We start from the raw sequence: 17,896 nt of genomic DNA, 5'->3' as shown, positions 1-17,896 counted from the left end.
TTCTTAAATGAAAAAGTAAACATATAACACAAAAGTTTGTTGAAAATGAAAAAATATCACATTTGAGGAAAAGGAGCAAAAGCACTTTGAAACAAGAAAATGATGCTCATGGACAACTTTTACTCATTTCACTTTCATAGGGAAAACAAGGCAAATAACTTTGGATTACACAGTATTATGGTACCTGAAAAAAGGAATTGCAACAGTTCACAAATGTAAATTCAAAATTCTGTTCTCAAAAGCATGACAAATGAAATAATTAAATATCCCAATTATGAACGGGCACGGTAAGTAAACCTAGCTTACAGTAGATTCAGGTGTTGTTCAATTCAAAAACCCAAAAAGCACCTTCTATACGCAAAACCTGCTAGTACACAGACCCAATTCCAAAAAATTACTTTACCATGATATGAACACATTATATTCACTCACTTGTAAATGCTGTGATGGTTGTTGAATCGCTAACTGTTGTATTATCTCCAGCAACAGCAAAAACAGTAAATGAATAGGATGTTGCAGAGTTCAGGTTGGTGACATTAATGCAAGTGCGATTGGTTACAAGTTGCTGCGTTTGTCCACTGTTTGAAAAATTAACTCCATAGGAAACATTTCCTCCAAGTGGTGCAACCCAGCACAGAAATATAGAAGTTGTTGTCACATTGGTAAATGTAAGTGAAGTAACTGGGCCAGGCTCTGTAAATTCAAATAAAAAATTATATTTTATTTTCTATTATTATGACTTTAATAAGATATGTTTCTTCTAGATAGATAGATAGATAGACAGATAGATAGATAGATTTCTACCATAAATACATTCCAAATAAAGATTGCTTATTTAAAGCCACAGTGCCAAAATTAAAAGGGCTTACATTCTCTGCTTAGTTCCCTAACACTGTGCTTCTTTAAATCCTATTATATTTCTGGACAGAGATATTATTATGTCAAATATTCTATTGCATAGATCAGAAATCATTACAGCCACTTGATATTTCAGATTATGTTACTCTGAATCAATTACCTCTGTTTCAGTAAATAAAAATTCCATCAGAGAATCGCACATTTTCTGTAACCTGAGATTGTGTACTGGCTCAGAACAAGTGAGCAATATTTTTAATGAAAGAGATTAAGTGATCATAACATAAAGAGTAGTTTATGGAGGGGTTGTTACAACAGAAAGTGAACAGATCATTTGTCAATTTCAAAATGTAAGGTGATATCAAATGTCAAAAAAACTAAGTAATTTGAACACAAGGAAGTCTTTTGGATAGATGGGTACATAGATTGGCACAACACAAAGTTTATATCCAAAACTCTGAAACGTAAAGAATGTGCACATTATGTGGTCGCCCTGGTGACATCACAAGTTGCAAATTCCTGTGTGACTCAACGACTGACGTGATCTCTCCAAAAATGGCGGCGCCTGTAACAAAACTCATATGGCATTGTGGCAAAACAGTCATTATTTTCCACTTACTTAATTTAATATTAAATAAAAAAGTAATGTCATATCTATCTGGTGCACAGTAATTGAAAATTTTACAGGAAAACCTACAAAAAACTAAGGCAGTTATTCATAACAACTAAAGGGAAATAAATCAAATAATAGTCGTTTCCAATGCTGGTCTGTTCATAGCAAGAAAAAAATCATACACTTCCACTTTTCTCATTTCTACAATGCCAAAAGCATCATCTGAAAGTGGTATCTGCTAGTAAACAGAACAAATTCCAAAACATTACTTCAAAATCATGTAGACAAATTATATTCACTCACTTGTAAATGCTGTGATGGTTGCAGAATCGCTAATTGTTGTATTATCTCCAGCAACTGCAAAAACAGTGAATGTATAGGATGTTGCAGAGTTCAGGTTGGTGACATTAATGCAAGTGCGATTGGTTACAAGTTGCTGCGCTTGTCCACTGTTTGAGAAATTAACTCCATAGAAAACATTTCCCCCAAGTGGTGCAACCCAGCACAGAAATATAGAAGTTGTTGTCACATTGGTAACAGTAGGTGAAGTAACTGAGCCAGGCTCTGGAAATTCAAATAAAAAATAAAATATTATGTTAAAATTGTATAACTTATATGTTTTTTTCAGGCAAGGAATGCCCACAATAAATTGTGGAATCAGTGAGTATACAAGAAAAAACACAACAGATTTGTAATGTAGTGCCCTGACCTTAATAACCAGTGGTGATTCCATTAACCCTCCAATGGCACCAATTGATTCTCTGCAATTGTCAGTACACTTTGGATAAAGTTGACAGTTAATTTGTACATTCTTAGCTGACAAAGGAGAGAGGACCTACTGCTCCAAAAGATGCACTTGGGCTTATTTTCAGGGGATATGTTATACTATATTTATTCATGTACAACAATGTACATTTATCCAAATACAGTCATGTCATCTTCTTCTGGAATATCGTCATAACTCTCCACATTCAAACCCTGAATTTCTTGCTACTCCAGCCGCTTTTAGAATCCTCCAGGATCGATGAACGTGCTTCGATGTTTGATGAATGGTTCGATGTGGTGAAGCAAAATGCTTGCATATAAATGTATTCATGTTTCTTTTATATTCAAGTGTTGCATATTCCCTAAAGTCACGACAAGATACATTTTAAAAGTCTCACATACCATCTTCTGGGCTGTCTTTTTTTTTTACACCTTCACAATACCATCAGAATTTACTTCAGGGTATTTGAGCCACAGAGAAAAAAAATAAGGAGATGAAAATGTTGATTTTGTGATCTTGTAAAGTGGAAATTTCGACTTTAAACTCAAAATGTCCACTTCAACATCGTAATTTACTTTATCATTAATGGAGACCATCGTAAACATCATCTTAAAACCGACCCACTTGTTAATCGCTATGCGCTTCTGGGGCTTCCTCCTGACCTGAAAGCAGCGGCAAGCAGCAATAGATCGCCACACAGAACACATTAAATTTATGATATTCCAGTTCTCTGCACATTTAGAATGCTTAGATTTATACTTGATATCACTTTCATGATGAAATGCATTAAAGTATGTAGGTTACATTTTACAGATAAGTCGTTAACTTTGTTTAAATAATAAATACTGTTAATAGTTACACATATGGGGTGGCACAGTGGTAGAGCGGTAGCGCTGCTGTCTCGCAGGGAGTCACATCCCTTGTGATCCCTGCCTGGAGTTTGCATGTTTTTCCTGTTGGGTTTGCACATTGTGCTCAGTTCTCCATCCAAAGACATGAAGGTTTGGGAATTTGGTAAAGCTACAATGACTTTAGTGTATTTCTGTGTTTGTGTTCACCTTGCGATGAGCTGATGCCCCGTCCAGGGATTTTGTTTCTGTCTTGCGCAGATTCTGCTGCAATCGGTGCATCTCCGAATTGATGGATATAATCATAAAACATCCTTTTCAGAGATATTGTAGTAAGGTCTCCTCGGAATTTAATGGATGTTTTGAGCACACGTGTAGCATCGCGTGAAGTATAAACCTGGCCTTAGGCGCCTTACTTTTCAGCTGACGATCTTGACTAGGGCTTATAATACAGAGCAGCCTGAAAATCATGCTAGGGCTTATTTTCGGAATAGTCTTATTTTCGGGGAAAACGGTAAGAAAATTTCCTACAGCTGTTGAAGCAATTAATGATGGCACATAGATAGATAGATAGATAGATAGATAGATAGATAGATAGATAGATAGATAGATAGATAGATAGATAGATAGATAGATAGAATTTTTGTCATTAAAATATTGCAAAAGTATCTTTAAAATCCTTTTATCAACAAATATTACAGGCAAATTAGCCAAATAATTGTAAGTCCACTGATCGCTTGTGCATGCCAAATAAAGTTACTCTACAATATACTACACTTCCACTTTGCTCAATTCCAAAATACCCAACACACTTTCTGAAAGAGATAGCTGCTGTTACACAGACCCAATCCTGGCAGTCAGACCCAAACTTTACTCCCACATAATGTCAACACATCATATTCACTAACTTGTAAAATGCCATGATGGTGGCAGAATCGCTAACTGGTAGATAATCTCCAGCAACTGCTAAAACAATGAATGATTAGGATGTTGCAGAGTTCAGGTCTGTCACGTCAATACATGTGTTTTTGTTAACAAGTTGTTTGCTTTGCCCAGTATTTTAAAAATTGATTCTGTAAGTAACATCTCCTCCAAGTAGTGTAATCTAGCAAAAAATATGGATGCTGTTGTTACAATGCTAACAATAGGAGAAGAGACTGAGCCAGGTTCTGTGAATTCAGTTAAGAAGATTAGATTATTTCAAAAGCCTATCAGTTTAATGAGGAAGGTGGATGAAGTTTGCAAAATGTTTTCAAAAATAAATTATTGGTTTACTCAAAAATCAGCCAAATACCCAAATTTATCAATGAAAAGCAATGTCCACATTTACTTTCTCCAAGCAAACTACTAAACTTCATTCTTTCCAAACTAACATTCATTGATACTAGGAAGAAAAATACAACAAATTATAAAATTTTAAACTTATTAAGAAAAAAATCTTACTAAGAAAGGTACATAAGACAAACTGAATCTGTTCTGTAAGGGTCAGAGAAAGCTTTCTAACAACGCTGTAAAAATGCTGAAAAAGCTCACATTAAAGATGAAATTAAAATTTTTCTATCCATGTATTGAACAACATTTAAAAACGATTACTGGAAATAAGATAACATGCATTAAGGAGAAAAAAAAATACATCAAACTCTATTAGTGAAAGTTGTCGAAAAAAAAGAAATTCCTAAATGAAAAAATCTAAATATAACACAAAACTTTGATAAAAATGAAAAAATATCACATTTGAGGAAAAGGCGCAAAAGCACTTTGAAACAAGAAAAATACACTCATGGACAACTTGTACTCATTTCACTTTCATAACAATCCTCCATAGAATTTTACATTTCCAAAGCCATTTATTTTTATTTTAAGTGTACTGGGATTAAAAGAAGTAAAATAATTAACTTTGGATTAGACAGTATTGTGGTACCTGAAAAAAGGAATATCAAAGCTTCACAAATATCTCTTCAAAATTCTTTTCTCAATAGCATGACAGATGAAAGAAATAAATAAACCCAATTATGAACTGGCACGGTAAGTAAACCTACCTAACAGTAGATTTAGGTGTTGTTCAATTCAAAAATCCAAAAAGCCCCTTCTACGAGCAAAACCTGATAGTACACAGAAAAAATTACTTTAACATGATGTTAACATATTCACTCACTTGTAAATGCTGAGATGGTTGCGGAATCACTAACTGTTGTATTATCTCCAGCAACTGCAAAAACAGTGAAGGAATAGGATGTTGCAGAGTTCAGGCTGGTGACATTAATGCAAGTGCGACTGGATAAAAGTTGTTGCGTTTGTCCACTGTTTGAAAAATTTACTCTATAGGAAACATTTCCTCCAAATGGTGCAACCCAGCACAGAAATATTGAAGTTGTTGTCACATTGGTAACAGTAGGTGAAGTAACTGGACCAGGCTCTGGAAATTCAGATAAAAAATAAAATATCATTTTCAAATTTTATGACTTAAATAAGACATATGTTTTTTCCACCAAGCAATGCCCACAATAACCTGTGGAATCAGTGAGTATACAACAAAAAACATAACAGCTTCATAATGTAGTGTCCTGACCTTAATGACATGTGGTGCTGAGACATATTGCAGCACCCCCCAACCACACTGGATCACTGCAAATAGCAGTACATACGGACTGAAGCTGAAGCTAGATAGATAGATAGATAGATATAGATAGATAGATAGATAGATAGATAGATAGATAGATAGATAGATGTGCTTCTTTAAACCCAATTATATTTCTGGACAGAGATATTATTATGTCAAATATTTTATTGCACAGATCAGAAATCATTTTAGCCACTTGCTACTTTAGACTATGTTACTCTGAATCAATTACCTCTATTTCAGTAAATAAAAATTCCATCATAGAATCACACATTTTGTAACTTGAGATTATGTACTTGCTCAGAACGAGTGAGCAATATTTTTAATGAAAGGGATTAAGCGATCATAACATGGAGGGTAGTTTATGGAGGGCTTGTCACTACAGAAAGTGAACAGATTACTTGTCAATTTCAAAATGTAATGTGTGTCACAAACTTGACTCAGGCTCATAGAAAGTTTTTGGGCAGCCACCCGTGTATTTGGTTTCCTGGCTGCAAAGTCGCAAAAATGTAAACAGCACTGATCAGCACTGATGTGTACAAAACCGAGTCCAAAACAGAACTGAGGAAATAGGGAAGAGGTGGAGGCTATTAAAGGGGAAGAAAGGAAATGAGATCAAAGTGGTCGGGCTCATGAAGGTGTTCAACCATAGGTTCAAGCCCAGACGTGACCTCACAGGGGCCGGAGTCGGCAAGGACTCCTTCCATAGGCTTGGTCCCGCAAGTGACGTCAAGAGGGCCAGGTGGAATCTCTCATGAATGGCCTGCAGAAAAAGTGAGAAAAAGAGTCAGTGGACTCTGCCACATCCCGGTATGACTCGGAACTGCCCTTACTCAATCCCTTTAGCTGCCTCCCATGCGCACATGTGTGACAGGCGATATCAAATATCAAAAGAAATAAAGTAATTTGAACACCACAAAGTTTTTTTTAAGAAAAATTAGATTGGCACAACACAAAGTTTGTATCCAAAACTATGAAACATCAAGAATGTGCACATTATGTGGTCGCCCTGGTGACATCACAAGTTGCGAATTCCTGTGTGACTCAACGGTTGAAGTGATCTCTCCAAAAATGTCGGCGCCTGTAACAAAACTAATATGGCATTGTGGCAAAACAGTCATTATTTCTACTTACTTAATTTAATATTAAATAAAAAGGTACTGTCAAATTTGGATTCCATGACGTTGCACAGGAAAACCTACAAAAACCTAAGGCAGTTATTCATAACAACTGTGGAAGCAGGCCCTCACACAGACAGGCAGACACAAATAGTTTGTCAGCACACACGTGTTTAATCATAATTTACTACTGTATTTACAGTGCACACACAGAACCCAATACTCCCCATAGGGTTGAGCATCTAAGCTCTGTTCCTGTGGTCCCCAAAGCCACGATGGAGGTTGCCCCCTCGTGATCTGGGTGTCCCGGTTTGGTACCACCAACAGCCGCTTGCCACAGTGCCCCATTGCCAGCTGAGACCCATAAGGGCCAGCGGCCCGTCCCGCAAGGGCAGGTCTCCCACGAAGCGGGTCCTACTGCAGCTCCAGGGCCTGGTTCTACAAAACAAAAGGCAGAAACAGGGGTGGAGACGCTGCCTGGACACCACCACCTGGCGTCCGTCCATGCTACACACAGGCAGCACTCCACCCTCCGACCAGCAACCCGGGGCCTGCTCCTTCGGCACCCCCTCCGAGGATTCCGTGCCCCCTTACGTGGGAAATCACACGGGACCACTCGCACCCCCGTCATCTCAGCCGGCTTTGGTGTTTCCCTCTGCCTCCACAGAGGGCAGCCCTTCTCTAAACGTGAGTAACCTACCTCACGTACTCCCTCATCGGAGAAACCGGCTCTCTTCCCTCGGTTCCTCTTGTTCCTCTGGGACGCCGTGACAGTTTGGGTCTCCTTACGGGAGAGGTATAGACCCTGTCCCATTTGCGTCCCTATGGAGCGGCGTGAAACCAACACTGGCTCAGGGTGTAGGGCACTAGGACTTGCGGCACTCATCAGCTGGCGTCCTGCCTGCCCTCTCGCACTCTCCTCCCTCACCACACGATTGGCTCTCACCTCCACGTCAACTATTGGAGCCCCCCCACTTGAATCCAATCACTTACGTCACGGTTCTTTTCGGCGGGGCCTCCCTTATATTTTACGGTACCGCACCGCTGTGCCGCTCCGGCTGAAGATTCCAGTGTCACACCGATCCACCCACTGTCACAGCGTTGTTACAGACATAACTGCTTCCCCCTTCAGCTTCTTCAGTTCCTCTCAGAGGGCACGTATCATCGGTAATAGCAACTGTGCAGCTCATGTAGAGCCGCCAGCAAGCAGAGACAGTCAGCCAATGGTGTAGTTACATGTCGATCAGTCACATGTGCTAGCTGCCTTCCGTGGGGCCGTCTCCTAGGCCCAATCGGGTCCTTCCCCGGCTTGGGATGGACATTTGTTGTTCCCAAATCCATCCAACCATCAGCAGGCATGAAACACACACCGTCCAATCCCTTGCCTGTCTCGGGGAGGGACTTCTGGTCCGCGGCCATCTTGCTGTCCATACTCCTGGTGTGGTGACGAGCTTCCGGGCAGCTCCGCAGCTCCACAACTGCCACAGACTTTTGAGCTGCAGCGATTCCTCCTCGACAGCTCTTCCTACTGCAACCGTACTGATGAAGCCCTGCAGAGTGGCACGCGTCTGCCACTGACGCGGATCCGGGCAGTCCCTGCCTGCAACACACAAAACACGTCCGGCCCGCTGCCATTGGGCATGGAATTCACCTCCTGGGTCTCCTCTGACCGAGGGGATGTCCCCGGCATGGCCTTTCCAGATGCAATGCCGCCCCGGGTGTCCTCAGCGATGGCGCGCTTGTGAGACGGCACTGCACTCCTGCTATGCCTGCTGTTGTCCTACTGCACCAGGTGGGAATCGACCATCTGCAAACCGGTGGCAGTCCCTTGTGTGAGTTGCTCCCGCGGGGTTGTGAGTGTGGGGGCTCACCCGCCTGCCGGGCCGTCCACAAAATTATTTGAATCGGCAGGTCCCCACCCTGCATCAGGCGGAGAGTCCCATCTGGGATGCCATTGTGGAAGCCGGCCCTAACACAGACAGGCAGACACCAACAGTTTGCCAGCACACACAAGTTTAATCATAATTTACTATTTACAGTGCACACAGACACACAACCCAATACTCCTCCAAAGTCCAGGCCTCTTTCTCCAATGACTTTCCTTCCTGGCCGGCTCCACTCCTCTCCTCCCCTCTCCTCCGAACTCAGTCCTCTTCCACTCGACTCCAGCCATCGAATGGAGTGAGGAGAACCATCTTATACTCACCCGGCTGTGCTTCAGGTGCCTCCCAATTAGCGACTGCCGGCACTCCCTGGTGTGGCGGAACTGCCGGCTGTACACAAGGAAGTACTCCGGGTGTCCCTGGTCTTTTTCCTCTCAGTACTTCCGGGTGTGGCAGAAGTGCTAAAGGCTGGGGCTCCTCAGGCATCTAGCATCCCCTGGCGATGACCACGGGCCCTTATAGGGTTGAGCTTCTAAGCTCTGTTACCGTAGTTCCCAAAGCCACAAGGGTGGTCGCCCCCTCGTGGTCTGGAGCAGGCGTAAGCCCTCCTCCAGTCCTTAAGGGCGACCCGGCTGGGTATCACCCCCAGACGCTTGCCACACAACTAAAGGGAAATAAATCAAATAGCAGCCGTCTCCAATACTGGTTTCATTAAGGCAAAAACAGCTATAGACTAGACTTCCACTTTTCTCAATTCTAAAATGCCAAAATCGGTACCTGCTAGTACAAAGATTAAAGTCCAAAACACTATTTCAAAATCATGTACACAAATTATATTCACTCACTTGTAAATGCAGTGATGGTTGCAGAATCACTAATTGTTGTATTGTCTCCAGAAACAGCAAAAACAGTAAATGAATAGGATGTTGCAGAGTTCAGGTTGGTCACATTAATGCAAGTGTGATTGGTTACAAGTTGCTGCATTTGTCCACTGTTTGAAAAATTAACTCCATAGGAAACATTTTCTCCAAGTGGTGCAACCCAGCACAGAAATATAGAAGTTATTGTCACATTGGTAACAGTAAGTGAAGTAACAGGACCAGGCCCTGGAATTTCAAATAAAAAATAAAATATTATTTTAAAATTTTATGACTTATATGTTTTTTAGGCAAGGAATGCCTAAAATAAATTGTGGAATCAGTGACATGAAGATTTGGGAACTTGATGAAGCTACAATGGCATTAGTGTATTTCTGTGCTTGTGTTCACCTTGAGATGAGCTGATGCCCCGTCCAGAGATTTTGTTTCTGTCATGCTGCTGGAATGGGCATATCCCTGAACTGATGGATGTAATCATTAAACATCCTCTTCAGAGATATTGTGGCAAGTTGTCCTCGGAATTTAATGGATGTTTCAGGCACATGTGTCACATCGCGCGAAGTACAAACCTGGCCTAAGGAGCCTTATTTCTCAGCTGACGATCTTGACTAGGGCTTATATTACAGAGCAGTCTGAAAATCATGGTAGGGCTTACTTTCAGAGTAGGTCTTATTTTCAAGGAAACACAGTAATAACATTTCCCACAGCTGTTTAAGCAATTAATTAAGGCACATAGATAGATAGATAGATAGATAGATAGATAGATAGATAGATAGATAGATAGATAGATAGATAGATAGATAGATAGATTTCTACCATAAATACTTTCCAAATAAAGCAACTTGCTATTTCAATTACTATTTCAGTAAATAAAAATTCCATCTTACAAAACTAATATGGCATTGTGGGAAAACAGTCATTATTTTCTACTTACTTAATTTAATATTAAATAAAAAACTAATGTCATATTTGGATTCCATGACGTTCAAAACCATACACTGGTGCATAGTAATTGAAAATTTTAAAGGAAAACCTACAAAAACGTAAGGCAGTTATTCATAACAACTAAAGGTAAATAAATCAAATAACAGCGGTCTCCAATGCTGGTTTATTTATGGCAAAAAAACAGCCATATTTTAGTCTTCTACTTTGCTCAATTCTAAAATGCCAAAAGCATCATCTGAAAGCGGTACCTGCTAGTAAACAGATTCAATTCTAAAACATTATTTCAAAATCATGTAGACAAATTATATTCACTCACTTGTAAATGCTGTGATGGTTGAAGAATCACTAATTGTTGTATTATCTCCAGCAACTGCAAAAATAGTGAATGAATAGGATGTTGCAGAGTTCAGGTTGGTCACATTAATGCAAGTGCGATTGGTTACAAGTTGCTGGGCTTGTCCACTGTTTGAAAAATTAACTCCATAGGAAACATTTCCTCCAAGTGGTGCAACCCAGCACAGAAATACAGAAGTTGTTGTCACATTGGTAACAGTAGGTGAAGTAACTGGACCAGGCCCTGGAATTTCGAATAAAAAATAAAATATTATTTTAAAATTGTATCACTTATATGTTTTTTAGGCAAGGAATGTCCACAATAAATTGTGGAATCAGTGAGTATACAAGAAAAAACATAACAGATTCGTAATGTAGTGCCATTTATAACAAGTGCTGCTGAAATTCCATTACCCCAATGGCACCAATTGGTTCTCCGCAATTGGCAGTACACATGGACTAAAGTTGACAGTTAATGTTTACATTCTTAGCTGACAAAGGAGAGAGGAACTACCGTGTTTCCCCAAAAATAAGGCCGGGTCTTATATTAGTTTTTGCTCCAAAAGATGCACTAGGGTTTATTTTCAGAGGATATCTTATATTTACAGAGATTGCTTATTCAAAGCCACATTGCCACATTAAAAGGGCTTCTCTTCTCTACTTAGTTCCCTAAAACTGTGCTTCATTAAACCCAATTATATCTCTACACAGAGATATTATCCATCCATCCAGTTTCTAACCCGCTGAATCCGAATACAGGGTCACGGGGGTCCGCTGGAGCCAATCCCAGCCAACACAGGGCACAAGGCAGGAACCAATCCTGGGCAGGGTGCCAACCCACCACAGGACACACACAAACACACCAAGCACACACTAGGGCCAATTTAAAATCGCCAATCCACCTAACCAGCATGTCTTTGGATTGTGGGAGGAAACCGGAGCGCCCGGAGGAAACCCACGCAGACATGGGGAGAACATGCAAACTCCACGCAGGGAGGACCCGGAAGCGAACCCGGGTCTCCTAACTGCGAGGCAGCAGCGCTACCACTGCGCCACCGTGCCGCCCCCAGAGATATTATTAGATCAAATATTCTATTGCAAAGATCAGAAATCATTTCAGCAAGTTGCAATTTCAGAGTCTGTTGTTGTGAATCAGTCACTCAGTCATTGTCCAACCTGCTATATCCTAACACAGGGTCATGGGGATCTGCAGGAGCCAATCCCAGCCAGCACAGGGCGCAAACCAGGAACAAATACCTGGGCAGGGCACACACACACACCAAGCACACACTAGGAACAATTTTGGGTCACAAATGTACCTAACCTGCATGTCTTTAGACTGTGGGAGGAAACCAGAGCACCCGGAGGAAACCCACGCAAACACGGGGAGAACAAGCAAATTCCACACAGGGAGGACCCGGGAAGAGAACCCAGGTGTCCTTACTGCGAGGCAGCAGCGTTACCACTGCGCCACCGTGCCGCCCTGTTGTGAATCAATTACCTCTATTTCAGTAAATAAAAATTCCATCATAGAATCACACATTTTGTAGCTTGAGATTGTGTACTGGCTCAGAACGAGTGAGCAACATTTTTAATGAAAGGAATTAAGCGATTATAAAATGGAGAGTAGTTTATGGAGGGCTTGTTACAACAGAAAGTAAACAGATTATTTGTCAATTTCAAAATGTAAGGAGATATCAAATGTCAAAAGAACCAAATTAATTTGAACACCACAAAGTCTAATTAAGAAAATTTAGATTAGCACAAAACAAAGTTTGTATCCAAAATTCTGAAACATCAAGAATGTGTGCATTATGTGGTCACCCTGGTGACATCACAAGTTGCAAATTCCTGTGTGACTCAGGAAGACTATGCTATGTTGCTATGTCATTGGCTGTCGTGGTCACTCCAAAATTGGTAGCATTTGTAACAATATGAATATGGCATTGTGGCAAAATAGTAATTATTTAATACTTTTTAAATTTGCTGTAAAATAAAAAAGGACTGCAGGGGGCTGGCTCCCTGCCCAGGGTTTGTTTCCTGCCTTACGCCCTGTGTTAGCTGGGATTGGCTCCAGCAGACCCCTCGTGACCCTGTAGATAGGATAAAGGGGGTTGGATAATGGATGGATGGATAAAAAAAGGATTGTCAAATGTAGATTCCATGATGTTTAAAACCGTATACTTGTGCATATTGATTACATTTTTTCCAGGAAAACATGAAAAAATTAATTCAGTTTTGAATAACAACTAAAGAGAGAATAAAATAAATAACAGCAGTAGTGCTGGGAAGTATACCAGTTCATACCGAAAACCGTGTTTTAGTTTTGTTTGATATGGATTTTTCTTATACCGCAACACCGGTTTAAATAGACTAATCAAAATTCAGCAAGTGGCGCAGTGGGACTTTGTTTAAGGGGAGACCTTTTACACTACCACACCGGTAAACACGCATGCAATGGAGAACTTACGTTAGTGGAGGTATTGAGCAGTGAAAATGGACGCAAAACAATCTTAAACTAAAGCTTTAGCAGACGATAAAGCTGAACATGATGACACAGAAGAACTTTTACAGAAAAAAAGAGCCATGTCTGTTGTTTGGAGATACTTTGGTTTTAATGTGGACCAAACATCTATTTACTGCAAATGCTGTCGAGCTAAAGTTGTCGCTGGAGGCGGAAACACGAGCAATTTTCTGTACCACCTTAGCCGCAAACATGCTTTGGAGAACCAGTGCTTTGGACAGAGGCTTCACATACCCATTGGTATTTAATAGTTATTAAAATAATAAACTATTTTAAGTAATGATAGTAAAAACATACCATAGTAATAAGAAATGTACAATAAATGTGTGCATAATTAGTTTTCTGTTATCTCTATTATCAGACAGTACAGGTAGTCCCCTACTTACGATGGTTCAACTTAAGATTTTTCAAAGTTACAATAGTCAAAAGAGAGACAATAATTTACGTAAAATTGTGTAAAATATAAATTTTCAAGCAGGTGCAGCACGCAAATGTTTCTGTGGGCCGAGCCATCTGAGCGATGCGGTACTCCCACGTTGTGAGATGCCTCAAGAGATCTGTGATCTTGTTGTTATAGCGCCTTACGATACACTTTTGCCAGAAGGAAAGTTAGCTTTGTTGATTTGACCTCGATTCCCTGTGCATGTGTGAGTAGTGAAGAGCAAACAGCTTCTAAAATGGCATGTGGAGAGATACCAAAGTGAATGCTCAAAGCAAAATAATCCGTGGATGGACAGAGACTGTTAACATTAACAGAAAGTGTAGTTGGTTTACAAAAAATATTTACTATTTATTCTTTTTCTAAGACATGTTCAGTGCAATACAACTTTTGACAAGCACCTCTGGATATTTTACTAAGTCTAAATACAGTGGTGTGAAAAACTATTTGCCCCCTTCCTGATTTCTTATTCTTTTGCATGTTTGTCACACAAAATGTTTCTGATCATCAAACACATTTAACCATTAGTCAAATATAACACAAGTAAACACAAAATGCAGTTTTTAAATGATGGTTTTTATTATTTAGGGAGAAAAAAATATCCAAACCTACATGGCCCTGTGTGAAAAAGTAATTGCCCCCTGAACCTAATAACTGGTTGGGCCACCCTTAGCAGCAATTAATGCAATCAAGCGTTTGCGATAACTTGCAATGAGTCTTGTACAGCGCTCTGGAGGAATTTTGGCCCACTCATCTTTGCAGAATTGTTGTAATTCAGCTTTATTTCAGGGTTTTCTAGCATGAACCGCCTTTTGAAGGTCACGCCATAGCATCTCAATTGGATTCAGGTCAGGCCACTCCAAAGTCTTCATTTTGTTTTTCTTCAGCCATTCAGAGGTGGATTTGCTGGTGTGTTTTGGGTCATTGTCCTGTTGCAGCACCCAAATTCGCTTCAGCTTGAGTTGACGAACAGATGGCCGGACATTCTCCTTCAGGATTTTTTGGTAGACAGTAGAATTCATGGTTCCATCTATCACAGCAAGCCTTCCAGGTCCTGAAGCAGCAAAACAACCCCAGACCATCACACTACCACCATCATATTTTACTGTTGGTATGATGTTCTTTTTCTGAAATGCTGTGTTCCTTTTCGCCAGATGTAACGGGACATTTGCCTTCCAAAAAGTTCAACTTTTGTCTCATCAGTCCACAAGGTATTTTCCCAAAAGTCTTGGCAATCATTGAGATGTTTCTTAGCAAAATTGAGACGAGACCTAATGTTCTTTTTGCTTAACAGTGGTTTGCATCTTGGAAATCTGCCATGCAGGCCGTTTTTGCCCAGTCTCTTTCTTATGGTGGAGTCGTGAACACTGACCTTAATTGAGGCAAATGAGGCCTGCGGTTCTTTAGACGTTGTCCTGGGGTCTTTTGTGACCTCTCGGATGAGTCGTCTCTGCGCTCTTGGGGTTATTTTGATCGGCCGGCCACTCCTGGGAAGGTTCACCACTGTTCCATGTTTTTGCCATTTGTAGATAATGGCTCTCACTGTGGTGCGCTGGAGTCCTAAAGCTTTAGAAATGGCTTTATAACCTTTACCAGACTGATATATCTCAATTACTTTTGTTCTCATTTGTTCCTGAATTTCTTTGGATCTTGGCATGATGTCTAGCTTTTGAGGTGCTTTTGGTCTACTTCTCTGTGTCAGGCAGCTCCTATTTAAGTGATTTCTTGATTGAAACAGGTGTGGCAGTAATCAGGCCTGGGGGTGGCTACGGAAATTGAACTCAGGTGTGATACACCACAGTTAGGTGATTTTTTAACAAGGGGGCAATTACTTTTTCATACAGGGCCATGTAGGTTTGGATTTTTTTTCTCCCTAAATAATAAAAACCATCATTTAAAAACTGCATTTTGTGTTTACTTGTTATATTTGACTAATGGTTAAATGTGTTTGATGATCAGAAACATTCTGTGTGACAAACATGCAAAAGAATAAGAAATCAGGAAGGGGGCACTATGCAAACCTGTATTAATACTTGTGTGCACATTAAAATTTTTTTTGTACAATGTATAATTCTCATGACAGTGGAATAGGTTATTTTTATCCAGTCTACTGCAGAAATTGCAGCGGAAAATGTGGTTAACGTCCACTCATGCATAGGCAAGAATACCATTAGAATACCACAAAACTGGTATAATTTTGAAAAATACCGTGATATAGAATTTTGGTCATACCGCCCAGCACTAAACAGGAGTGTCCAATTCTGCTTTATCCATGGGAAGTAAAACAGCCATACAGTAGACATCCACTTTGCTCAATTCTAAATTGCCAAAAGCATCATCTGAAAGCGGTACCTGCTAGTGCACAGATAAAATTCCAAAACATTATTTCAAAATCATGTAGAAAAATTATATTCACTCACTTGTAAATGCTGTGATGGTTGTAGAATCACTAACTGTTGTATTATCTCCAGCAACAGCAAAAACAGTGAATGAATAGGATGTTGCAGAGTTCAGGTTGGTGACATTAATGCAAGTTTGATTGGTTAGAAGTTGCTGCGTTTGTCCACTGTTTGAAAAATTAACTCCATAGGAAACATTTCCTCCAACTGGTGCAACCCAGCACAGAAATGTAGAAGTTGTTGTCACATTGGTAACAGTAGGTGAAGTAACTGGGCCAGGCCCTGGAAAATTGAAAAAAAATATATTATTTTAAAATTGTATGACTTATATGTTTTTTCAGGCAAGGAATGCCCACAATAAATTGTAGATTCAGTGAGTATACAACAAAAAACATAACCGATTCGTAATGTAGTGCCCTGACCTTAATATCAAGTGGTGCTGATAGAAATTCCATTACACCCCCCCCCTCCAATGGCACCAATTGGTTCTCTGCAATTGTTAGTACACGTAAATTAAATTTGACAGTTACTTTTTACATTTTTAGCTGACAAAGGAGAGAGGAACTACCGTGTTTCCCTGAAAATAAGACCGGGTCTTATATTAATTTTTGCTCCAAAATATGCACTAGGGCTTATTTTCAGGGGATATCTTATACTGTATTTATTCATGTACAACAATGTGCATTTATCCAAATACAGTCATGTCATCTTCTTCTGGAATATCATCGTAACTCTACACATTTAAACCATGAATTCCAGCCTGAATTTATTGCTACTCCAGCCACTTTTAGGATCTTCCAGAATCGATGTGCGTGCTTCGATGTTTGATGAATGTTTCGATGTGGTGAAGCAAAATCCTTGCATATAAATGTATTCATGTTGCTTTTATTTTATAGTGTCGCATATTCCCTAAAGTCATGACAAGATACATTTTAAAAGTGCCATATATCATCTTCTGTGCTGTCTTTTTTTTCACACCTTCACAATACCATCAGAATGTATGGCAAGGTATTGCAGCCACAGAGAAAAAAAAATAATGAGATGAAAAGGTCAATTTTGAGATCTTGTAAAGTGGAAATTTCGACTTTAAACTCGAAATGTCCATTTTAACATCATAATTTACTTTATCATTAAAGGAAACCGTCGTAAACAGCATCTTAAAACCGATTAGGTTGTTAATCGCTACGCGCTTCTGGGGCTTCCTCCTGACCTGACAGCAGTGGCAAGCAGCAATACATCGCCACACATGACACATTATCTTTATAATATTCCAGCTCTCTGCACATTTAGAATGCTTAGATTTATACTTGATATCACTTTCAGGATGAAATCCATTAAAGTATGTATGTTACATTTAACAGAAAACTCGTTAACTTCATTTAAGTAATGAATACTGTTAACAGTTACACATATGGGGTGTCACAGTGGTAGAATGACAGCTTTGCTCTCTCGTAGGAAGTCACATCCCTTGTGATCTCTGCCTGGAGTTTGCATGTTTTTCTGGTGGGTTTGCACACTGTGCTTAGTTTTTCCATCCAAAGACATTAAGGTTTGGGAACTTGATGAAGCTACAATGACGTTAGTGTATTTGTATGCTTGTGTTCACCTTGCGATGAGCTTATGCTCCATCCAGGGATTTTGTTTCTGTCTCGCGCCGATGCTGCTGGAATGGGCA

At 40.0% G+C, this 17,896-nt stretch overlaps 1 protein-coding gene across 16 annotated transcripts in view; it reads right to left on the bottom strand.

Moving 5' to 3' along the window:
• The window catches only part of LOC120515605 (receptor-type tyrosine-protein phosphatase eta-like), a 210,608-nt gene that overhangs the window by 112,505 nt on the left and 80,207 nt on the right, over nt 1–17,896 (bottom strand). For 13 of the 16 annotated variants that reach the window (XM_039736809.1, XM_039736788.1, XM_039736831.1 and 10 more), the window contains 6 exons: nt 16,243–16,503; nt 10,843–11,103; nt 9,549–9,809; nt 5,238–5,498; nt 1,772–2,032; nt 433–693 (listed from right to left, as the gene is read on the bottom strand). In XM_039736809.1, coding sequence (XP_039592743.1) covers nt 433–693; nt 1,772–2,032; nt 5,238–5,498; nt 9,549–9,809; nt 10,843–11,103; nt 16,243–16,503 — 1,566 coding nt within the window. The remainder of the gene's footprint in view (nt 1–432; nt 694–1,771; nt 2,033–5,237; nt 5,499–9,548; nt 9,810–10,842; nt 11,104–16,242; nt 16,504–17,896) is intronic. The other 3 variants (XM_039736731.1, XM_039736860.1, XM_039736850.1) reach the window with 3 other exon arrangements.

Source organism: Polypterus senegalus, chromosome 1, assembly GCF_016835505.1.
Source record: "Polypterus senegalus isolate Bchr_013 chromosome 1, ASM1683550v1, whole genome shotgun sequence".
In the NCBI taxonomy this organism is placed as follows: domain Eukaryota; kingdom Metazoa; phylum Chordata; class Cladistia; order Polypteriformes; family Polypteridae; genus Polypterus; species Polypterus senegalus.
The sequence above is the reverse complement of the archived record's forward strand: the minus strand, read 5'-3'. Positions and strand labels throughout refer to the sequence as shown.